This window comes from Astatotilapia calliptera, chromosome 1, assembly GCF_900246225.1.
Source record: "Astatotilapia calliptera chromosome 1, fAstCal1.2, whole genome shotgun sequence".
Taxonomy (NCBI): domain Eukaryota; kingdom Metazoa; phylum Chordata; class Actinopteri; order Cichliformes; family Cichlidae; genus Astatotilapia; species Astatotilapia calliptera.
The window spans coordinates 38,793,096-38,818,559 of NC_039302.1; the positions used below are offsets into that span (position 1 = coordinate 38,793,096).

Consider the following 25,464-nt stretch of genomic DNA (forward strand, 5'->3'; position numbering starts at 1 on the left):
TATGTACATATTTTACACAGACCTGAATTAATAGCGGCCCCTGATCAATGAAAGTAAATCTTTTTTTTTCCCTTTTATTCACAAAGCTGCGATATTTGTGTCACATCCTGTGAGACGAGGATCCCGCATCGGGCGGAGGATCTGCTTGACTCGACATTTTCTCTGCTTGGGACGTGACGCGTGTCTAATTTTCACGAGGGCCTCGATAAATTTCCAATCTCTAATCTCAAGTCGACAGTGTTTGGATGTCCGGTGCAGAAATGCTTTGACGTACTCAGAGGGTTAAATTTTAAATGCTGCCTCAGCACCAAAAACAATGAAACAGAAGACAGAGCAGTCAGGAGTGAAAAGAGAAAACAAACCATGAAAAGGGCACCAGGTTTAGCTCCAGAAGGTTCAACTAAACTTTGTTTTTTTATGCATGCAGCTTATCACACCTCAGTGATGCCAAAATATAAAAACAACAGAAATCCATTTACACAAATCTCAAAATACAAACACTTTGTTTTAGAGCTCTTTTTTTTTACTTCATATACTGCCCCATCAGCCCCCACCCAATCCCCGCCCTTAAAAAAAAATGAACGTCTGCGTGAAAAGTCAGTCTACATCATACATAATAAAATTAAAAATCTTCTACAACACAAAATGTAAAACCATGTGCCGAAACTCAGAGCAGTAGTTGCATGGCATCTTTGTGCAGTCCTAACGCTTAAGGCGTCCTTCGTCATCGTTTCTCATCTGTCAGAGACGGCGAGCAAGCCGGTGCTACTGTTTGTCCAGCTCGCACACATACATGAGGTGATCCTCTGGCGACTTCCCATGAGTCTTACTCAGGTGAAGCTTGACCGCGTGCTTGCTCGCAAATGTCCGATTACACAGTTTGCACTGATAAAGGGCGCCGCTGTCGTCGTCCTCGGGAGAGGGCAACGGCGATTCGGAGGAGGGCAGAGATGTGGTTAAGGATGAGGACAGGGAGATGGGTAAGGAGGACGGGATGGATGTGGGGAGTGAGGACGGCAAAGGGTGGCTGGACGGGTGGAGGTTGGAGAACAGTTTCTCAGACAGTCCTTTGGTATGGCGTTGGTGGTGGTGTTGCTGGGAGATCTGGCTGAGCAGCTGCTCCCCAGAAAGCTTCGCCAGGTCTCGCAGGCGAAAGCCCAGGTGGGATTCCAGGTGGCTGACGTAGGTGGACGGCGAGCGAATCTGAGAGGCGCAGTCACTGCAGAAAAACACAGGGTGACCAGAATCCAGGTTCTTCAAGAACTTTGTGCCACCGGTTCTCCTCAGCTGGTACTTGACATTTGCCAGCCAATGGGATATGGTTGTCATGGAGAGACCCGTAAAGCGGGAGATATGCATTCTTTCCTGTGGGCTCAGGTCCGACATCATGTACTTGCCGTCATTTGTTTGTCTGAGACTGGAAGCAAACTGGGCCTGTAGGATGAGGAGGTGCTGAGGGTTCCAGTTGGACTGGCGGCCTTTACGCTTCTGGGCAGGCGAAACATCTTCGGTCTCTTCCTGCGTGACGCCGTCGATATCAGAGCGCTCGGACTGGCTGGTGGGCGTGGAGGACTTGGACACAGCCTGGCTTTCTGTCAGGTTCCTCAACATGTCTGAGATATCTGAGAGGGCGTTTTCTCTCAGAGGTGATGTGGACATGAAGGAAGCTACTGCAGCTGAGGCTTTGGTCATGCTGATGGTGGAGGAGGGAGACACCGAGGATGGGGTGGAAGTGGGGGAGGAGAGAGATGTCGACCCCAAAGAGTTGCTGCTTTTGTCTGCATTTTTTCCTTTGGTAAGGTCTATGGGTTGGTCGTTGTTCAGATGCTGCTGGTAGAAATATCGCTCGAGGTGCTCGCTACCGGTCTTTTTGGTCTGTGCTGGTGGTGTAGAAGCGGCCACTGCTGCTTTCTCAGCCAAGCTGTTGCTCATCTTGAACAGCATGCTCATTGGGTCCAAGGAGGGCAGGGCCGGCTTGGCGGCCTTCCCCAGGTGCACGTTCATGACGGACTGCAGCGCACTCAGAGGGTTCACAAACGGCTGTTCTGGAGGCGGGTGATCAGTGATGATGGCTGTGCTGCCACACGCAGAGGTGGGTGGGGGTGAGGTCACGGCAGCAGACTCTACACCATTCTCTGCCGTCTTCTTTGTAGAGACATCCCCGTTTGCATCTCTGTGGTTGGGTCCATTTTCTTCTTCTGCACTTGCATTCTCAGGGGTCTTACTGCCTCCTGGTTGGCTTTCTTTGGGGGACTCTCCTCGGGCTGACTCCTCTGCCTCGCTGTTGCACGGTGAAGGGGTGGTGCGCCTCAGAGGAGAGCCCCTCACAACAGCAGCCGGCTCCCTCATTTTCTCCTCCACCTTGGCCACCTTCTCTGTCACTTTCTTGACGAGTTCCTCCATAGCATGGAAGTTGTTTTTAGGTAGTGGAGAGGTCTGGCAGCTAGGAGGCGAGATCAGCGGCTGGTTCTTGGCAGTGGGGGAGAGGATCTCCCCTCCGGGGAACATATATTTCAGTGGGGAGCTCTTTCCAGAGGTACCCAGTGAAAGCTTCATGATGTTTGGTAGCTGGTAGGCAGCGTGGATGCTGGGATATCCTCCCCAGCTGGGAGCTCCATTCTGGGCCTTGTTGATGGCTGAGGTCACTGTGTTCTCCAAGGACTTGAGGATATCAAGACCCCCCTTTGGACTTTCCTCCAGATCCTCCTCAGTCAGATAGCTATACTTTGAAGTGATATCAAACTTTTCCTCAACCTCCTCCTCACCTACGGCCTTCTTCTCCTTGCTCACATTGTTAACATTATTCAGAATGGACTCTGCAGTGCACTCCTCCTCCTTCGCCTCCTTCTTTATCTCCACAACCATAGGAGTGGGGGAGATGCTGGTCGGAGGAGGCACCGGGGCAGGTGGAGGGGAGAAGGTGGTAGCAGCCAGGGGGACCGACTGCACCTTCTCTTCAGCTGCTGAGTTTGACCTCGGTGCCTGGGCGGATGCCTCTATGATCGGTTTGCCTTTCTTAATCGCAGAGTTGGTGACTTTGATGAAATGTCCTGTCACCATCATGTGAGCCGTGAGCTCCTGCAGCGTGTCGTGAGAGCTGCCGCACTCCATGCATTTGAGGATCTGTGACTTCCTGGATTCGAACTGCCAGGCATAGCTGGCACCATTTTGGTGTCCATAGCGGTTGTTGGGCGTGATGTAAGGGTTGGTGACCTTTTGGAGTATATCGCCAGAGTCACTGAGGGAGGTGGGCTTTGGTGTGGCGCCTCCATTAGAGTCTGGCGAGCTGGGGATGTCCAGGTCAAGAGGGGCTCTCTTTCGAGCAGAAGAGATAATCTTAGCTGTCACAGGTGTGACAGGCTCTTTCAGAGGCACTTTCTGGTAGTGTTTCGTCTTAATCATGTGGACACTCAGGTCCTGAAGGGATTCAAAAGAGTGTCCACAGTACATGCACTTCAGAACCTTCTGCGCGTCCTCCTTCCCTTCCATCTCCAGCAAAGATCGTTTCCTAGGTTTGGACCACCGTTTAGCTCCCTCGCCATCCGTCTCGTGGTTATCATCACGGTAGTGGCCCGTCTCATTCATGTGCACCGTGAGCTCCACCAGCGTGTCGTATGCTGCGCTGCAGTCCTTACAGCGGAATTTGCTGGCACCAGTGAATATGGAGCCATAGAGCTTGGAGCTCTGCCGGTAGAGCTGGACGGTACTGAAGAGGTTGGGTTCTGTTGATGGGGTGCTCACGGCCACTGTAGGATGTTGGACCAGCGCCATCCTGTTGTGGTGGTTCTGGGAGACCTGCTGGAGGGTTTTAGCCATGGCTGTCTGATGCCAGTCGTAGCCTCCGCTCCCACAGCTGCTGCTACTGCTGCTGCTGCTGCTGCTGCTGTGGCTGCGGGGGGGCTTCTCCGCTGGGGGCTGGCTCAGGTTCAGGTTTAGGGTGGACCAATAGGAATTGGTCAGAAAAGAGGTGTAAATGGCCTTCATCTTCTCCAGGCTGTCAGCAACAGAGCCTGTTGCTGCTAATATGGCCTCTTCGCCAGCGACAGTGGCGGCAGCGTTGGCGGCGGCCATCATGGTAGAGGAGGAGGACGGCGACAGGGCATTGGAGGGATCTTTAGAATGGAGGATCTCGTCCTCATTTTTAAGTGAGGAGCTATCAAAGTCAGACATTCTGTCACTGGTTTCGCTCAGATGGGACTCGCTGTCCAGCTCCTGACCAGAGAAGTCAGTGGCGTTGGGGGAGTCACGGAAGCCCGGCCGGTCCTTGAAGAGGAAGTCCTTGTCTGGACACAGGAGTTTGGCAGCGGGCTCTTCCCCGTCCTGGGCCGAGTCGTCTCCATCCAGGTCTTCATCCAACATAGCTGCTTCCTTCTCATCTTCAGGGACGTATGCTGCGAAATGAAGAACAAAGACAGAGAGAGATCGGTTAGACCTACCACAGGAGGAGGATTGTATTAGTCTCAGAGTTGATTCATCATGATGAAAACTCTTCTGACTAATGTGATTTTTGAAACATGTTGCTAATATTTCCCTGAACAGCTAAAGGATCAAACTCCAGTCCTCGGCGGCCGCTGTCCTGAATCTTTTCCATGTATCACTGCTGCAGCACACCTGAATAAAATTAGTACGTCATTAGCAAGACTCTAACGAACTTGACTGCATGCTGAGGTGGCAGTTCAGCCACTTGATTCATGTTACAGCAGCTCACGAGTGAATGAACATGGTGCAGTAAAAGTACTTTTAGAAGTAGATTTTTCCAAACACATTTATTTAAATGAGCAGGTTGGGGGTTGCCACACCAGCATGCAGTCAGTTTTATTCAGGTGTGTTGCAGCAGGGATGCATGGAAACGTTGCAGGACAGCGGCCCTCGAGGACTGGAGTTTGACACCCCTGCTTTAGTGTGTGTGAGGGGCACATGCATCATGACGGGCGCGTGTTGCTTTGAATAAGGATAAATGAAATGTTTGCATCGTGTACATGGCCTGACTGCTTTCTCTGAAGCAGCAAACAAATAAATGCAGCGTATCTGTGAGTGAAACAGCCTCGATCTTCAGGACATCTTCTGAACCTGTTGAGAGGCAGCATGAGCCGACGGCACGGGCTTCACACTTTGTGCAATCGTTCACAGATGAAGGATTTACTCCCATAAACGGGACTCGTGCTCGCACTGACATTGTTTTCTCATTGGAACCGAGTCAGCACCCCGCCCCTCCTCCCTCAGGTCTTTGTTCTGCACAAAATCAGCGGGAGACAGGCGGAGAGAGAGACTGAGGATGGGAAGAGAAAGATGAAGTGAGGGAGAGGCGAAAAATGTCTCTTCAAACACAACTTGCCACCTTATTCTTCTCAAGGGGCAACAGCTTGAAATTAAAACTAAATTTGAAATTAATGAAGCACATTCTGGCGGTGGCATTCGTTTCTGAAGTAATAAATTACTTGTATCAACCTCGGAGACAGCGGTTCCTGTCTGTCAATTAATATGTCTTACGCTTCTTCTGCAGACTCTAATGCATTCCCTAACAGACACACTCGCCATTTAAATTAAGCATGCATGTTCACTCATTACACCGCTCAGCCCTCGCCTCCTCGTAAATAAAAAAAATGTATGTACGTTTCCCTGCGACAAATCTCTCCCCGCAAAACCCATTTGCTTCAATTACAGAAGATTAGAAAAAAGTTTAGAGTTATTATTTACAGTTTAGCTGCAGGGAGACGGCTCGAGGATCTCCATTTATATTCAAATCCCTCCAGTTTAAGAAGAATACAGTGGAAATCACACAGAGAAGAGATGCATCAAGACAAATCACACTGTCGCCTCTCCGTGCAACTACCAATGTTTTCTTTGGTTAATAAGTCCATCAGAGGGGAAGCAGATGAGCAACGCTCGCGCTGTGCACGTCGAGCTGAGCGTGCTCGCACGCGCACATGCAACAGATACAGAAGGAGAGGGTGTGTGTGTGTGTGTAACGGGCTGTCACTCGCCCATCTGACCTGGCGTGTAAGCACAGGAAATGCATCTGTAACCACAATCCACCGCTTTCACAGACACAAAGGCTACGTTCACACTGCAGGCGAAAGCGACTTTTTTGACCTTCTGCGACCCATATCCGATCATGGTGTGACAGTGTGAACGGCACAAATCCGATATTTTTAAATCCGATCTGGGTCACTTTCGTATGTGGTCCTGAATCCAATACATATCTGATGTTTTAGAAAGGGACTGCTGTTTGATGGTCATGTCGCATTAAATCCATCTTTTATGTCACTGACACAATACAGACGCCAATTATCAGCGCCGGAGAAGACATCACGAACGCTTCCATCCAGTACAACTGTTGGGAAGACAACGTTGGAGAAACGTGAACATTTTATTTGTACTGTATAATCTGCAGATTCTGACAGAAATCTGCAGCTATCCTCTGAAGCACCGCTCCTCTAAAACAGCAGTAAGGATCATTATTAGGACAAATGTAGATAACACAATAACTTTATAACTTAAAGCAAAGTTGGGAAACGTAAAGTCCGAAGTCTTTATATTAAGGCCATCAGTCAAACATACTGTTTGCTCTGGGTGTAAACAGAGCGCGTTGTGTGTGACGTCTTCTTTTGCGCATGCGGCCACTTTGAGGGTTCACACTAGAGCGCGTTGGCTGTCGCATTTTGTTTGTAGTGTGAACGAGCAGACAAAAAAATCGGATTTGATGAAAAAAATCGGAATGGAGCATTAAGACCTGCAGCGTGAATGTGGCCAAAGAAACGAGCTGCCGCAGACACCGTCAGAGGTCTGGTCCCACTGTCTCTGAGCTGATTATTCTAGCCAATAAGGTTACGTCCCCATGCTGTCTGTTCGGCAAAGACTGGACACAGTGGGGGAATGACGCTGAGAGGTCGGTCGTGCTTTAACCGAATCTTGCCATAGCTCAGATGGTTTTAACAGGTTTTTGTTGAGCAGGAAAAAAACCACTGAAACCGGAGCAAAGTGACACAAACAAAACTTCCTGCCTGGAATACCTGCACGACCTGCTGGCATCATGTGTGTGTATGTGTGTGTCTGTAATGTACGTGTGTGTACTGCATCAGCAGTGAAACGGAGAGAGGAGTCTTTGTCATTGTCAGGCTCCTGTTTGCCGTCGGCGATGATACGACACTGCCGTGGGATAAACAGATGTAGAGAGACACAGATATCCCCGAGCCATCACGCGCACACACACACTTCCTGTATGTACTGTATGCACTGCAGTGTAACAGCTCTGTGCCTCGAGGCGATCTCTGGAGTTTGTTTTCAGGGTCCACCTGAAAAGCTTTAAACGCGTCACGGCGAGCGCTTTAAACCCGTACGGTCATCTGACCTCTCACCGACACTACGTGCGGTAACGGCGCCCTTTGTTGCAATAAAGCAGCTGTGTATCTGAATGCGTTTCGTCTCTCAGCCTCCTTGGCTCTCCCTCCGTCTGTCTCGAGCCGCCACCCGTGCATACGAGCACTCACCATCTGCTGTGAATCAGCCCAAACGACAGCTGTGTAAGAGAACCGTGCAGAGCCACAGCAGCCCAGAGCGCTCATCGAGGCCAAACGTGAGCACGTGAAACCACATTACGGCGAGCCGCCTCTGAGAGAATCCACGTCTCTGTAAAGTACACAGCTTTTATTGGAAACCACGTTTTAGTGGTGAAAGTGTGGAACAAAGAGCAGAACTGCAACAAAGGCAATGAGATTTGAAGATCAGTGGTTCTTCCTCGTTTAAAGGCTTTGTGTTGCTAATGTTTGTGGTTCTTCCAACGGTTCCTCCTGGATTCTCCTGGAGTCTCTGAGCAGTCCCTCAGTCTGTCAGCCCGAGTTTTATCCTAACACGCAGCCTGCAGGAGGTCCAGATGTTCTCGTGCAGCACCTCTGATGAGTTAGCTGAGTCTGTGCTCTGATGAAAAGGCTGGAGACAGGCGAGCAGCTCTAAGATGATACATCATCTCAGTGGCAGGAAGTGAATTATGAACTTCTCTAAATTTCTCAGCAGGAGATGTTTAAAGACATGACGTCGATTCAGATTTGTACTATCCAAAGTCCTTCAGGCCTTCACCTTCACAAAGACCTTCACCTTTCTTAAGAAGACCAAAGTTTAAATGCAGCATCTGAAAACTTCCTCATGTATACTGAGAAAGACTTTTCCAGTCACTCTGCTTCTCTGTGACATCACACTGTAATATTTTCATCGTGTGTACGGCATGTGTGAGGGGTCAAAAATCCTGCAGCTCTGATTTTACTGCAGGTGAATTAGCCATGTACACCAGAGAGGAGGGAGGAGGAGGGAGGATGAGGGGGGAGGAGTGAAGTAAAAAATGAGGACACACACGCTGAGATGATCCCCAACGCTGCTGGCTCGGGCTCGATTGTGACCCAGGATACTGAGATCAGTACGCACGCGTACACACTTATACCACGCTGCAGTACGAGGAGGCAGGGTCAAACACACCAGGTATGCAGGTGCTCTTTTAATTAGTAGAGCAAGCTGCAGATGAAGGATCAGCAGGGTGGAGAAGCTGGTTTGATCTGAGAGGAGAAAAAATACAAATTTTTTTCCAGTTTTTCAGGACATTATACTGCTGCTGTTCTATCAAAATTTTAAACAAATATCCTCATATGTGGCTCTCATTTTTCTTAAAAACAAAAATAAGGTAAAAAAAAATCTGGTAATTCTTTGTTTTTACATTCATCGGGCCCCAATTAGCCAAAATATCAAAGAGAAATTAAAAATGCTGCCGTGGAAGAGTTCGGGTCTTAGGAGGTTAATGTGGTGAGGGTGGAACTTTAACCATCTTTTCCTGAAGCACGTCGAGCGGCTTTAATGCCTAAAACTGATCCAGCCGCACGTTTAGCCCCCTCTAGCCTCCTGACATGGAGTGTTGTCTCTCAGTGAACAATACCACCTAACGACACGGTAACGAGACACGGCTCGGGGAGCGCTGCTTCATGATGATCACGTCCTCTCCCTGCCTCACGTCTGTCCCTCCGCAGTCAGCAGAGCAGCCACGTTAATGAAGTTAATTGAATCCACGATCAATAACGCTTAATTATAGTGATTTGAAATGCACAGACAAATTGGTGGGATAGCCCTTCTGCACGTGCACTCAGGGTGCTGTAGTTCCTCTAGCTATGAGGCGTGTGGCCTCATAGCTGCTAGCAGTCTGGAGCAGCATTGGCGACAGCGTTCACCTGCATGGACGTCAGCTTGGGAGGTTTCACAGCTGACTATTGCCATGACGACAGCACAGCTGATAAAGCTGTGTAGCTAACGTGCTCTCGGTTCAGCGGTGATCTCAGAGCTTTGCATTCCGAGTGGAAACGTGCACACAGCGAGTGTGGGAAGTTGCTTGGTATCTATTACCTGCCAGTCTGCTCTGATCTCTTTGGACAGCTCTGATCAAAAGATGTCATCCAGTCCACTCGACCCGGCTCGCCGGGGGAGCGTGCGTGCACGTGTGTGTGTGTTGCCGAGTAAATCACAGCGAGGCCTGGGTGTAAACAAAATGACAGGATCACTTTAAGGTTCTGTCAAGTAGGCAGGAGGCGATTATGATAACGCCCGCTCTGTTCCAATGCAAACGGACACACTTAAATTCAGCGGGCGTGGGATCGCACCCACGGCGGAGCTTGTTCTCCGCGTCCGCCGCTCTTCTTTAGTCCTCCTCGCCTCGCAGAAATAATGCCTTTCTCTGGTGCTCAGTAGAGCTCGACTTACAGGCTGGATGTAAACACACAGAATGACATCTTCCTGAATGTGGGCATGAAACAAAAGAAGTCCTTCGAATGAATCTGCGCGGCAAACGTGGATGTAAAGAGGCTGAAAGAAGTTCCACGGAGGCAATAAAAGGTGTAAAATGTGCCGAGTTTGGGAGAAAAGAAAAACGGTGCGCAATAAAACTGGAAAACAGCTCTGCTCCGAGGCAATTTAGACTGCAAAACACAAACCATTAAGTTTGTGCATTATCTTTTAATTTAATCTTGAATGATTTATAATCCATCACGCAAGGCTTCAACCATATCCAATTATTCTCTGCTGCTTGATTGACAACAAATGTGATTTATTAAGCTAATAAAAAGTGACGTGCTCTGAAAATAACCAGCGAGACGGACACGCAAACACCTGAGAGATCGATACTCTGCACGTATGTGTGTGACTTTAAAGCCGTGCGAGAAAACCCTTTGAACAATCACGTATGCATCTCTTTACTTAAAAGAGAAATCCGTCTCCATCCAACGCGCTCGCTCTGCAGAAACGTCGGAAATCAAAATGTCAGCCGTGTGACGACTGATGGCTTTTCCTCACGCAGGCCGACTGATTATATTAGACTTTAATTCCTCCGTCCGCGGCTTACGTGTCATCTTAGTCTGCGCTTTATCTGCTAATGTTACGCTCAATCACTTGATATTAATGAAAAACAGAGAGCCAAGCAACGTGTGTGTGTGTGTGTGTGTGTGTGTGTGTGTGTGTGTGTGTGTGTGTGTGTGTGTGTGTGAGGAGGAGGGGGTTAACGGTCTACAGTTTACATGCATATCAATGTAGGAGTGTGCCATTAAGAAATATTAGCATGTTTACAGCATCACGCCGTGTACGGGCTTATTTAGTGAAGCCGACACACACACACACACACACACACACACACACACACACACACACACACACACACACACACACTGTGAAACAACAGAGATAATTTTAAATCTGACCAGGAAAGAAAATTACGCACATTACAGAATCGTACGTGTTCGTGACGTAGTGTGGAAAAAAAGGGGTTTGCTGGAGCTGACAGCCATCGACCTCCAGGGCTGACACATGAGCCTGCAGTTCCTCTAATTCTCTGCAGAGGCAGCAGTGAGCAGGTCCTCATGTTAAAGCAGAAACATTTAGAGCCTGTTACAGAGACAGTGTGGTCAGTTTGCATTATTAGGGGCGTGGCCTCTCTGACTGACAGGCAGATGGTGACACAGGTGGCTGTTGCTCCTAGTCAGAGCGTTTATGCTGTTGGAGCTTTTGTAGCATTTTTAATGACATCATGTGACCAATAACATGGCTGCTGTGAGGTCACTGGACTAACAGACCATCCAAGAAGACGGAGCTCTAGTTTTAGGATTTTATGGCTAAGCTAGCAAGCATCAGGGGAGAGCTAAGCTCTTCACCCCAAAAACAAACGGAGGCTTCGCTACTAGGAGGTGACACCATGGTGGAAGGTCCATCTTTGATATGACAGACACAGGGTCATGCATGTGAATGTGTGCATGAGCGACAGGGCAGCGCATGATTAAACGTCATCCTAACGTTGAATTTACAGCTGATTTTCCAGCAGTTTGGTTTGTGCAGATAATGTGGGAGACTGATCTGGTCCCAGCTCGTTTCCCTGATCGTGACGGGTTCTGATGTTCTTCTGTTCTCCTGAGTTTAACTCCTCCAGCTCTGCAGGTGTCTGCAGATACAGTTCAGGTTCACGCTGTGCTCCTCTCCGAGCTGCAGACATGTTGACACATCATTGCTATGACTCAAAGCAACAAACAGGCGCCATGATTACGAACGCTGATTATGTTTCAGCTCCAACATGTTTCCTTTAGAAAAGTCTGTGCTACACATTGTTCTACACATGAGTTCCTGACGCCATCGATACGGACTAAACAACATCTCCATCACTCACATCAGCTGTGCAACTCATTTTACTCTCACACGTCTGTCACACACGTGTCCCTGTGATTCAAAGGAAACTAAAGCCACCATGAGTCACCAGAAAGTGAGCTTCCTGTTCTCAGGCAGAAACCGAAGCATGGCTGCTGTATGTTTATGATCAGCTGAAATCAGACATCATCTTATTCTGAACTGTAAGTCATGCAAAGCTACCCCAGCAGAGAGCAGCTGGGGCCACGTTACAGTTGGTGGTGAGTCTCAGAGGAGGACGAACTGCTGAATCCGCTCGGATTTCTCAAGTTTCTCTCTGAATCTGCAGCTTTCCTCTGCAGGATGGAAACACATGGAGGCCGTCAAACTGAAACGATTTCACCTGCTGATCAGAACATTAACAGATCTGTTCACTGACACCTTCATCGTATGCAGCAATTAAAAAGAAACCTGAGCTGCGGCTTTAAAAACACGTTAGCATGTTGTTAACATCCCATGTGATGGATCTCCGGTCCACGCTGCCCCTCTTCATCAGTGTGTGTGTGTGAGGTTTCAGTTTCAAAGCGCTGTGTGTGTGCGTGTGTGTGTGTAGTTTCCAGCGTGGTGGTAAATACACAGACAGCCATGAATGATGTCAGGAAGCAGAGCGCCATTTTTAATCATGTAATGAGACCCCGAAGACCAGAAAACACCAGACCGAGTGCTTTAATGTCACACAGATGATGTCAGAGTGGGACCAGAGTGTGTGTGTGTGTGAGAGAGAGAGACCAGGCTGCAGGTGAAGCAGTAACACACAGCTGTGAGAAATGGTGAGCTGGGCTTGACGTCCTTGTCTCTCCGTGACCACAAGTCTTCAGAAAACCATCTGTGGCTCACCTTCAGAGAGCTGACAGGAAGTTAGACTTCTGAACTGCGGAGCCTCTGTCTCTGAGTTAGCCCCATGTTAGCAACACAAGCTTTAACATTCAGAGTTACTGTTTCTATGGCTCGTGTTAAACAAAGACCTGACTTCAGAAATCTAGGTGAGGGACAGGGGAGCTGCCTAAGGTGTTCGGACCTGTTCCTGCAGAGCTCCATACGAATTAAACCGAGCACCACGTGAAAACAAAACGCCGTCTACGATGAACACATCCGCTCACGTGGAGGCCTCGGTCCAACGTTCCACTGTCAGGACGATGATCGCTCCTGCAGTCAGGTGACTGCAGGCTTCTCTGTCTGAACGTTGCTACCGTGGGATTACTTAATATCTGAAAAACAACTGACCTGCCACAGCCACGCCGATGTGTTTGTGATATATCGGCGCCAGCATTAATGCTTCCCCTCCCTTGAAATCCCTTCTCTTTCACCAAACCCTGCTGCTGTGGTGTCCTAAAAAGGAGAAAAGAGCTTTCACAGGCTCGTCCACATCGAACTGCACCTCGGGACACTGGGTCACATTTGTCCAGAGGATGCAGAGATTTTTAAATTTGCACCATCAGGAGACGATCTGTGCTCAAACTGAAGAAACGGCATCATTAATTTGGTGTCTGTGATGCTGATGAATGAGACGTTTCACTGAAAAGCTGGACTTCATTTACAGGAAAAAGACTGCTGTAAGTAGTTTTAATTTTATGCTTTGTGCTCTACCAAACAAAACCATCTCCTCCACGATGCTCATTAATTTTTATATACAAATATTTACATCCAGTGTGAAGTTATGAGGCCTTAAAGCCTCCAGATGCTCCGTAACTCCAATGTTTCTCCCGCTGGATGTCAGAGTAGACGATCAATCAGATTACTGCTGACAGATGTCACACAGAAGGAAAACAAGCGCCGTACCTGCCCTCTCATGAGGGTGGGTTTTAACCACCTTCAGCACCAGGTGGTCACATGTTGGTCATATGCTCCACCAAAACCTCTAAAGTTTGTGTATCTGACAAACCAAATCAGTTTAACCCAAAATATGCTGTTGGTTTGGTCTGAATCATCAGGGCTTGCTCGCCTTTAAGTCGCTGTAACCCCACAGCTTTAAGAGAAACCCCAACAACCCTTTGAGCACTCAGCAAGAGAAGGAAGCAAAAACTCTCTTTTAACAGGAAGAAAGAAACAGACGAGCAGGAAAACACAGAGACGCCAAAACAAATGTGTGTGATTGGAGCTTAGTGTGGGAGTTTTTCTTGCGCACCTCCTCACCATAACAGATGATCTGATATCCTCGTGTCGGTGTTGTTCCCACATCATCATAATAAATGTTGTTCCAGGTTCAACATTGCAAGTGACCAATCACATTGTTGTGATGTACTTTTGCAAGCCAAGCCATTCATTCATTTATGAAATTCCAGTGTTGCAAGGACAATATGCATAATGCTTACCGTTTATTAAAGAACAGCATCCTGAAATGCAAAGAATTCAAATTGCTGGATCGGCGGACAGAGGTGGTTTCTCGCAAGTTAAGTAGATTTTTTTTTTTACGGCGCTTTTTTCCGAAGTCGCAAAAGTATGACGTCACAACAATGCGATTGGTCACTTGCAATGTTGAACCTGGAACAACATTTATTATGATGATGTGGGAACAACACCGACACGAGGATATCAGATCGTGCCCACCATAACACCAATCCACACGTTAGTGAAACGAGCCCACGCGGGAAGCATCGTCGGTGGCGAGTCCACACACTCTGACCACAGTTTGTGATTCAAACAAGAAAACCTGACAGTGCCCAAGCGTGAAAAACCAAGTAACGCTTAGCTTCATCCATGCCGTGGACTGAGGACTGGACCGACACCAGCTCACCGCATACCCCCGGTTCAAGATGTGACAGGACCAGCGGTAATTTGAACTATATGATAAGAATTGTTCAGTAATTCCTGAGAAACATTCCTGGTTTGGGTTCAGTCCAGATTAGATTTTTTCAGTGTTCAGACAGAACCAGCCGCATGTGGAGACACCCAACGATTGATCAATAACTCAATGGCTGCTCGTTAATCAATCAAGTGTCCTTTGACTGGGTTGTGCTCATCTAAGTAAAGCAGAGCAGACTGTCATTTCTGTGTGTGTGGCGTTCACTGACACCGAGTAGCACCCAGGGCGAAGCTCGAGGCGAAATCATTCCTGGTGGAGTTACAGAAAGGCAGGAAGCAAAACGTTAAACACTGACTGAAGCTCGGCAACTGACATCCACCTCTGCCACTCGCTGCATTTCTACACGTGCTCTCTGGGCTTCCTGTGTGAGCGTGTGCCGCTCGGCTCTAACCCCGCCTCCCGGCCTCTGTCTGCAAGGTCACAGGAACCTCCCACAAACGTTCCAAACACGGGCGTTTTGCCTGAAGCCGATAAGATTTTATTGCACAAAGACAGGTTTGTGATTGCATATGAAGAAGATCTGCTGTAGGATTTTTACTGACACGTGTTCGCTGCTGAGCTAACATGAACCACGTCTGCCTGACTCGTGGCAGCAGGCTGGCGGGATCAGAAGGAAGGACTGACTGCAAGCAGAAAATCACACGCTGCTGTGCAGAGGGTTCACCTCGAGGCCACAAAGTCCCACCCATGACACAGCAGTACCTTCTCAGAGAGGTCACCTGCTGATGTGACCACTTCTTATAGAGCATTCACCTCTAGCTCAAACACAGTTCAAAATGTAATAAAACTGAAATACCTTTAAAAAAACTACGTGGCAGGACGCAGGCTTGTGCTTGAGTCAGAGTAGTGGGTGCGTCTGCGGTGGACGACCCTGTTGTTAAGGCGGCAGCTCGTTCCCGTCTCAGTGACGAGCCTCAGGCTCACTTACACAAAACCTCCCGATCTTCTACATCCACCTTTCTGAATGAAGGCCATCTTAGTTTGAGCTTCTACGGATGAAGATACAACAAATCATAACTTTAATTCTGAGTTATTGTCCAGCCCACTGTGAACATCTATTCACCCACTTTGTTACAGTCTGTTGACTTTACTCCACGAAACACTTTCAGTCAACCCAAAATCTCTTTCAGACACGAACACACCCCGGGGGTTCCCGTCACACTGTGGAAACGCCGATCACAGACCTGACACGGACACGTCAGCTCCGACGGAAACAACACAAAGACCAGCAATTAGGGCTGAACGATATATCGCATTTGCGATAATATCGCGACATGATCAAGTGCAATTTTCTAACCGCAAAGGCTGCGATTATACTCTGGACATGTCCAAATTCATGGGCTGCATCCTCCTGAGGCCGCATTTGTAGACCGATTACGTCACAGCGACGCGCCGAAGGCTGTCCAAATTACTACCATATCCCAGAATTCATAGCGCGGCCCAGCCAAACTCCAGTTTCCAACAATGGCGGCCGCTACTAAGTTTTAAAATTACTCATACTAATCTTTCTGGGTCACAAAATAAACTTTTAACATATTTTCAGGCGAGAAAGTAGTTGTGTAAACATCAAATATCTGCTCGGTTTATCAAGATATCCCATATTTGCAAAAGTGCTTCGACGTTTTCAGAGGCGTCTGCTACCCACCAGCTCGACAGCTAGCCGGGAGCTCGAGGGTTACTGATGCGGCCGAGAACAGCACAACTCCCGGCACATCATTTTCAAATCACCGCGGAGTTTCGCTGCTCGGGTTAAACGTGATATATAAGTCACTTAGACAACCTAAAAATGTTATTGTTGGGCTTTTTTCAGTGTTTTGTTTGTTCGTGAGTAAATCGGTTTGGCTGAGATTAAAGTTATTAGATTAGATAAAATAAAACTTTATTAATCCCCCGGGTGGGTTCCTCCTTGGTTTTCACACAGCTGACTAAACGTCAAACAGAAAACTTATTAAACAGAAGTATGAGACAGTCGAGAATTTACACCAGTGTCTGGTTATATTTTAGATAGCAAGAAGCAGACGGCCGAGTTTATTAAACTCCACCGAGACAGCGGTGACGCTGATCAGAACTAGACCGTCCAATTTCACGCCTTTAAACTTTAAAGGCGTGTTTGTGTGTGTGTTTATACAATTGCTATTATGTTTGCACTTTATGTGTAATGTTACTGACTGCAGAGATCAGTAAGATGTGTGTATTTTTTATTTATTAGTTTTATTTATTTAATATTATTTTTTAATTGAATGACTGTCTAGTAGTTCACAGATGTTGAAAAACTGAGTGTGGTAAAGCCACTGATTTTGTTTATGTATATTTCTGCAATCTGCACATTGTACTGACTTTCATTTTAATGTTTACACCAGGGTTCCTTGTCAGCACTTTATGCTCAGATGTTTGTAAGCTAAAAATAAACTATTGTGTATGTTCAAATATACTGTTGTGATTGAAGAAGTTAAATAAAAATGTCAGTCATCAATTCATGCATCACCTCATGTCATCATAACAGAGGTCTGTCTTCCAGGAAAGAACAGTTTAAAATTAATGTAATATAGTATTGGCCATACTATATGATGTATTGCTTGTCTTTGTTTAATAATACAGAAGACAAAGACCTTAAAAAATAATCGCATATCGCATCGCAATCGCAATATTGTGGCAAAAAATCGCAATTAGATTATTTTCCATAATCGTTCAGCCCTAGCCTAAAATCAGACTAATGTTTTCCTCTCAGGTCACACTGAGGGAAACGTTCACATTCAAACATTGAATGATTCGATTCATTTCCATTGTTACTGGTTTTCATGTGTACGGTGACGGAGTGACGTTTCCAGATGAGTGAGCCCACACGCTCAGGGAAAGGCTTCATGTCTGTCCCTAAACGTGCACGAAACACAAATCCGGACCTTCGATGTGACCTGCAGAGCCTGAACCATGAAATAACGGAAATAATCATTTTAGTTTGCATCATACTTGCTATGGTGGCAGGAACTGTTGCTTAAAGCTGTGAGTTGTTACTGAAACTGCACATCCACTGACTTTACTTCCTGTTAAACTTATTTTTATATTATTTTGTGCTTTTTGAATTTCCAGGGGGAATAAAAGCTAGTGAGGCTACTTCTGCGCTCACATTTGATGCGTGCTGAGTCAGGACTGCTGCACGGAGGATCCTCATTTCAGCAGATTCAAATTAGGAAGCGTCATCAGTGACAGCAGCTTGGCGGAGAGAGGGAAGCAAACCGCCATCTTTTACTTACACAGCTCTGATTTTAAGGCTGTATCACCCCTACACTGGTACAACAAGGTACACATAGTACTTACAGTAGCTTCCTCTAGCTTTAAAGTTCAGTATCAGAAAATAAATACAAATAGAAATGAGGTTGAATATTAACTGAATAGAAAAGCCTGCTATTGTACATGTACAACAAAACTGTGGGCGCTCCACGCCGTGTGTGTTGGAATAAATAACAGATCAGGTAAATGAAGCTAAAACTTTGAACACATTTGACAAATTCAGGTCTCTCAGGTTCAGGTGAGTTTCCTCCCACAGCCCGCAGGTGTGCATGTTTGGAAGCTTTTTGGCTGTTAAACAGTTAAAGAATAATTTGCACAGAAACGTCTGAAAGTGGACGCAAAGCGCCGTTTCTGCACGGGTCCTCTGAGTATGGCGGAGGTTGACGCTGAAAAGCGAAGGTTCTTGATTTTCTGGAAACCTAGCAGACTCAGAACCAAACGGCTCGTCTTCGGACGGCAGATGTGCTTCCAGATGTTCCGAGGTGATCTCGCTTCACGGTGGACGTTTCTGCTCTGCTGCCTGCAGATACAAACGGGCTCTGAGGATTTAACGAAGAACAAAACGAGCAGCAGACAGAAGACCTGCAGACGCAGACACCTTCACAGCGAATCCACATAAATCAACTGGGTCACGTGACTCCATCTTTAAATGCAAACATCATGTTTTTCTGAGCAGAGCGACTAACTCTCAGTTGGCTCTCTGAACCGGAGGTGACGGATGGATCTTCAGCACTCTGAGAGCACTCTCCATCCCTCCGTGAAGCCTTTTTAAACCCTTTCTCTGGTTTTTCCAGCCCATCTCCTCCTAATTAATAAGAGCAGGAGAGCCTGTTTTATCAGCATTCACTCACTCCACTCGTCTGAGGGAGGAGGAGGGGGGGTCACGCGAGAGCAGGAGGAATCTTAAAGAACTACTGAGCGATAGCAGTGATGAGGAGTCCTCCTCTTCCTCTCACCTTTTCTTTTTTACTCCTCTTTCCTGGACAAACCTGGGACCAAGCGGCAGCAGCAAGGGTCATATCTTTTTAATTATCTTTGCCGCCTTTGATTAATTATTCGCCGTGACAACAGCACGTCGGTAATGCTTTTCACCTGCCGCCGCTGACTGACGGCCCCTCTGTTGAACTCTAAAGCAAACAGCTGCTGCCATGATCGCCTAGCAACGGCCCGTGATGGATGAGGAGCAGAGACGGATGGCCACAATAAATCAGCACGTCTGCCTCGGTGCTATAGAAACCTGGGAGGAGAGGGAGTGACGGAGGGCAGGGGAGGAGGCGGCGCTCCAAAAAACACTGGAAGGAGCAGCGAGGAGGATCCACGGAGGCTACGTGCTGACTTCCTCTCTCACCGAAAACTCTCGTGGGGTTAGCGGTGAATCTACAGAAGCGGCCAGGAGGTGGCCGAGCCCACAGCCTGAACCCGGGGACCAATCAGAGCCTACAGAGACAGGACGCAAACAATACAGCCAGGCATCCAGGATTGGAAACACACACACTCAAATGGGCCTGCTGGTGCTTCTGTCCTCCCGCTCCAGAGTAGCTCAAGTCTGCAGTATCCATGTGACCGTGGCGATATACCCCAGTAACAAGTGAATCACCCACCAGTCAAAGCACTTTAGACTGACATTCACTTCAAGCTCTTTATCTAGCTCTCGTCCATTAGCAGCTTCACAGTCTCCAGCTAACCCACCCAGCTCGTGTTTGGACTGGAAGTCGGAGAACCCAGAGAACCGCCACGTGGAGAACATGCAGCCTAGCATTAGGTCGCAGTGTCCAATCACAATCGTGACTGCTGTGGTTGCTCACACCTTTAATCTCGCTCTTCCTGTAGTTCATATACACACCCCCACCCCCGCGTGTCGGGTTACAGCTCTGCAGGGATCCAGTCTAAATAATGTAACAGTGATGAATGAGGGGCCAGATTCATATCCATCAACAGGCTCTTTTTAAGGAGCATCCATCTTCTTCCTGTAAGGCCTCCCTTTGAATCAGAGGACAGGCTCTGTGTGTGTGTGTTGGACACTCACACACACACACACACACACACACACACACACACACACACACACACACACACACACACACACACACACACACACACACACACACACAGAGGTTTACATAGCTACAAGCTGTAATTATTCATGATGTTCAATAAGAACACAAGCACGTAAAACAGCGTTTAACGTTTCTGTTTCCTCTCTGATCACCACAAGAGGAATCAAACCCTCCTCCTCCTCTCCTGGAGGAGATCTCCGCCCTACTCTAACACACACACACGAGGCCTGGCAAGGCCGTGTTTGATAAATGACACACGTCACTGTGTCAGGAGAGAAGGGCGGGTCTGTGATGTATGGAGCGGACGACGAGAGGGGGAAATCGACTGTTTGGCAGCGACACACCACTCGGCTCTCAGAGGCCTCCGAATACATGCAACACACACACACACACACACACACACACACACACACACACACACACACACACACACACACACACACACACACACATACCTGTACACGGTCTCTGTGTTTTAAGCTGAAATCTAAGTTTGCATCATTTCAGAACCAGAGAAACACTTTGGACCCGACTGAATTTTACCCATGATGCACCCTGATTATTCACATGCAGATTTATGTGTGTCTGAAAGTAGCTGCTGATGCCACAGACCACGCTACCTTTAGTCAGCACCATCCAGTGCTGGCAGTCCAGGACGCAACTGTTCAGGTGTAATCCGGATAAAAATGATGCTTCCATGGAAAACGTCAAATGGTAAATGGCCTGTATTTGTATAGTGCTTTACTTAGTCCCAATGGACCCCAAAGCACTTTACACTACATTCAGTCATTCACCCATTCACACACACATTCACACACAGGTGATGGCAGCTACATTGTAGCCACAGCCACCCTGGGGCGCACTGACAGAGGCGAGGCTGCCGGACACTGGCGCCACCGGGCCCTCTGACCACCACCAGTAGGCAACGGGTGAAGTGTCTTGCCCAAGGACACAACGACCGAGACTGTCCGAGCCGGGGCTCGAACCGGCAACCTTCCAATTACAAGGCGAACTCCCAACTCTTGAGCCACGATTGCTCAAAGAGTCAATCTGCCCCAGGTACAGACTTTAAGGATTCAAGAAATCTGGATCATCTGTACTTTCAATGCCAATGGCACCAAAACTAACAAAATGAATTATAAATTATAAAACCAAGCACACCATTGTTTTTCTTGTGACATTACCAATAAGTGTGATGTGTCACATGGCCCTCTTCCTATTGAAAAAACGAAAGTTGTATCCAAGATGGCCGACTTCTAAATGGCCACCATGGTCACCACCCATCTTGAGGAGTTTGCCCCCTCACATATACTAATGTGCCACAAACAGGACTTTAATATCACCAACCATTCCCATGTTATTACGGTGTATCCATATAAATGGCCCACCCTGTACAGTCATTATGTCTGCTATGTGGGTATCAAACTCAACTGCTGTGATCACATTTAAACTCTTACTTCATAACCTTGATTTTACCATACAGCTCACAGTTTGTGGTATCTTACATTTATCTATGAACTGTAAGTACAGAGCATCATAAATAAACTGACAAATGTATGAAAACAGTTATCATGTACAAAGTCGTTTGATACACTTCCAGTTTTTATTTCATTTTTCCTGTTACGTAGTCTGGATCCAGTCCTCTGCTGGGATCAGGACTGATATTAATCCTGATCCTGCTGAAACGCAGAGAACAACTCCGACTGGATCCAGTTTGATCTTCTACGATCACATAATCCTGGTCTTCCTGTGAACGACCAGATTTCTGGATTTGGTTTCACTGGATTTGAACACTGGGCGCTGGATTTAGGGTTAGTGAATCCAAGGGTGACGAAAATATTCAAGACTAAAAGTCACATTTGACTTCTACAAACCGAGCATGGCCAACACGTCTGCAGTTTTTGTGAAGCTGGTTTTCCAGCATTCAGTTGAAGCCCAGCATCACGTGTGTGTGGGGTGGGGGGCTGCTGGTTGTATCAGGTGTTTATCTATGCAGCTGACTTTTTTTTTCATTGACACAGAAGAAGAAGAAGAAGAAGAAGAAGAAGAAGAGTTCATTGAGAATTAAAGGTGGAGAAGCTGCTGGTGGATGTGGGCAGGCAGGCGGGGTAGGGGGGTATCAATCGCAGGCGGGGAGGGGGTGGGGGTATCAATCACAGTCCTGTTTGGCAACAGAGATGCTAGTATTTCAAATAAAACAGGCAAACGCAGACAAATGGCCTGAACACGGGGCTGTAACCTGAACCCAAACTCTGGCTTTGTCTCGCTTTTTTCCTGGCTCGCCGTCTTCCCCCTGCCTCTTTTCTCTCTGGCAGCCGAGGTGGCTGACATCTGCAGAGTGCATTTAAAGAGAAAAAAATGTGTCAGAGGAGTGTGATGCACTCTTTTGCACCCCCCCCCACACACACACGGCCCCCCTTGCTCGGTTTCATTAGCTCACTGGCAGGGTGGCACTTCTCAAGCTCATTACTGAGGAAGGATTTATGGCGCGGCAGCCAGTGGCGGAGAAAAGGCATCTGTCAATAATTGCAGGGAGCAGCAACTCCCATCTCCACCAGCTTTGAAATCTCATTAGGTATGCAGTTATCAGGCATAAAGATCAAAAACATTACTCAGCTCCGACAGAAACCGACCAAGAAACATTAATTAGCAACAGGCCCTCACAGTAGAAAATAAAACAGCCTTCCTCCTCCTCGCCCCCTCCCTGCGTTCAGCATGGACGACTCTCTCTCTCTCACCTGCCTCCACTCACTCACACACACACACACACACACACACACGCACGCACGCACGCACACACACACACACACACAAACACAAACACACACACACGCACGCACGCACACGCACACACACACACTCATCTGCTCCATGCAGATCGTTGTGTGTGGCGCTCTGAGCGTACAGTGGGGTTTTCTGGGATGTTGAATGGTTAAAAACTAAAAAAAAAAAAGAAGCAGAGCCCGAAGACAAACCCGCAAACAGGAAGTGATCAGCTACTCTGGACCAAAACTGGCCGTCTGTGAACGACCCAAGCTTCATCCTCAGAGAGGATGCGAAACACTGCGTGGTGGAGACACTGTCGGACAAAGAAACTGTATCCACAGCCTGGAATCACTCTTAAAGGGACGAAACTGGAATAACAATGATCGGACGTCCTCCACAGCTGCTGATCTGTTCTGGGACGAAATCTGAAAGAGTACAGATTTCTGTTTGATGGAGGATCAAAGCCCTCCAACAAGGTAAGAAAGTAAAACTCGCAGCAGGTTCACCTTTGCCCTCTGACCTGATTGCAGGTTAAAGCTCAATAAATTTGATATATTAATAAGTTTAAAGTTAAATAAAGTTCTGCTGCACTTTTCCTGCCTGCTTTCAGCTCAGTGCTGGCTCACAAACACGGCACTCAGATCAAAACTTTCAGAGGCTCTGATCTGTGTGTGTCTGTGGACTGAAGAGGAAGGCCCTGTCAGCCTGAGGAGGATGTCAGCTTAGGCTGGCCCTGATTACCAGACCTTCAGACGGGTCCTCGCTGCCGGCTCTCCTGCCTTTCATCACACTCACGCACGCACGCACACACAGACTGATGGCTGCCAGTCTCGTCTGGGTTAGGCCAAAGCCTCCGTGGGAAAGCGAAGGACACACACATTTCGCAGACATAAAGGGAACCCCCACTGAGGGTAAGAAGAAACCAGACCTGGAGCTGAGCCCAGATGACACTCAAAACAGACACACACACACACACACACACACACACACACACACACACACACACACACACACACACACACACACACACACACACACACCTTGTCTCAACACTAACTCATCCTCCAACTGGGCCTCTCGTCTCTCGATGTATCTCCTGAGCATGACAGGAAGTCTAACGGGCCGTAAAAATAAAGGCAGCAGTTGGAGAGGAACGGCCGAGCTTCTTAAAGAGACTCAAAGCATCATTCAGAGTTTGAGGGAAATGATGACGATGATTAGGAACCCTCTGTGATGAAGAGCGTGGGAGCAAAGAAAATCTCAAAGCAGGCTGTGTAGCTGTCTCAGTAATAATCTGTGAGACCAGTGTGTGTGTGTGTGTGTGTGTGTCACAGAAACCTTGTTTATCCTGAACACACACACCTGCCATTCTTCCCTCCGTCACGTCTTCTCTGTGTCGCTTCAAGAATGAAAACGATTTCCCTTTAAACACACACTGCTGATGTTTTAGCTGCTGTTGTTCTGACTCCCCCCCCCCCCCCCCCACACACACACACCAGGGTGTTTGGAGAGGAAGAGGAGGTGAGCAGGGAGCAGACAGACAGAGGAGAGGGGGGAGAAGAAATGAGGAGGAGCGGATGCAGCCTTGTGAGCCAATTTAAGAAATAACTGCTGATGCATCAGCTATCGACTGTTTGAGCGCTCGTGATAACGCTCAAGGCGAAACTGGGAGCGAATGACAGCATCAACTGCCGGCAATAAAGTGCAGAGCGCCAGACCAAGGGAGGCTAATTGACAGCTGTCAACCTAATGGGAGCCGTGACGGAGGATTGTGAGAGAGAAGGAGAAGAAACACTGTTTAGAAACCATCAGCCACTTATCCTGGAGGAATGGGGGGGACCCCCCGTGACTGTCGTTTGTCTGCTCGCCGGCTTCTTCGTTCCTTTCTGCTTCCTCCCGCCTGTGCGCATAATCTGCTTTACAGTGTCAATGGCTTCCTGTCCGTCCTTGTGATCCAATATTTAACTACGGTACAATCACAGCATCCGCCAGCTTCAAACGCTTCATTAAGGGGCCGAGTTTAACCGCAGCGGGTCACAGACGACGGCCTTGGTGTTCCAGCCTCACGCTGAACGAGCTTCAGAGACCGTGGCGTATTCCCGTACACGTCTCTGACCTCACAGCTCATCTGACCTCATATATTTACTCCAGATAAAGATCAAATTTTAGGGCTACGTCTCTGAGTCTGAGAACCACAAAAACACCAAACCTGCTTTGCTTTGGGTCCTTCTCTTTGTGCACAACACATCATTTCCTTATTTTTCCGGAAATGTGCTTTTTATTTTTCAGGTAAACTTCTAAGTTCTCCGCCTGAAACTGATGGTGTCACGATGGTGACACTTCCTGTTTGGTTTCAGATGTGTCCTCTCAGCTGAGATCCACTCACATTCACCATAAGACAGACACTATCTCTGCCTTTAAGATTGAAACTTTCCTTTTTGCTAAAGCATATAGTTAGGGCTGGACCAGGTGACCCTGAATCCTCCCTTAGTTATGCTGCAATAGACGTAGGCTGCCGGGGGATTCCCATGATCCTTGTTCTGATGGATGTCTCTTTGCTTCCCATTTCTGATTGCCAGGTCTTTACTTTATAAACACCTTCAGGTGACTGTTGTTGAGATTTGAATCGAACGGTTTGTAGACGAGGTTACGTACGAGTGAGCGCCCTGCAGGCTGGGGAACCAATAATATCACAGCTTTAAGGAACCAATCACAGTGTGCGAGTCAAACAAATAATGACGTGGAAACATCGTAACGACTGTGAAACAGCGATCAAATGTCCATATGTAGCAGTTTTTAGCATTGTTACCGTGGTTACCGCCTGATTAGGGCAGGCCGGACGTGAAAAAGACC

At 47.7% G+C, this 25,464-nt stretch overlaps 1 protein-coding gene across 3 annotated transcripts in view; it reads right to left on the bottom strand.

Annotated features, from left to right (window-relative positions):
• Nucleotides 1–566: 566 nt before the first annotated feature.
• tshz3b (teashirt zinc finger homeobox 3b) overlaps nt 567–25,464 on the bottom strand; it is a 29,669-nt gene continuing 4,771 nt past the window's right edge. For 2 of the 3 annotated variants that reach the window (XM_026177580.1, XM_026177590.1), the window contains one exon: nt 567–4,391. In XM_026177580.1, the coding sequence (XP_026033365.1) occupies nt 766–4,391 (3,626 nt within the window). In that variant the 3' untranslated portion in view covers nt 567–765. Of the gene's footprint in view, nt 4,392–12,921; nt 13,665–25,464 lie in introns of those variants that run through there. The other variant, XM_026177575.1, reaches the window with a different exon arrangement.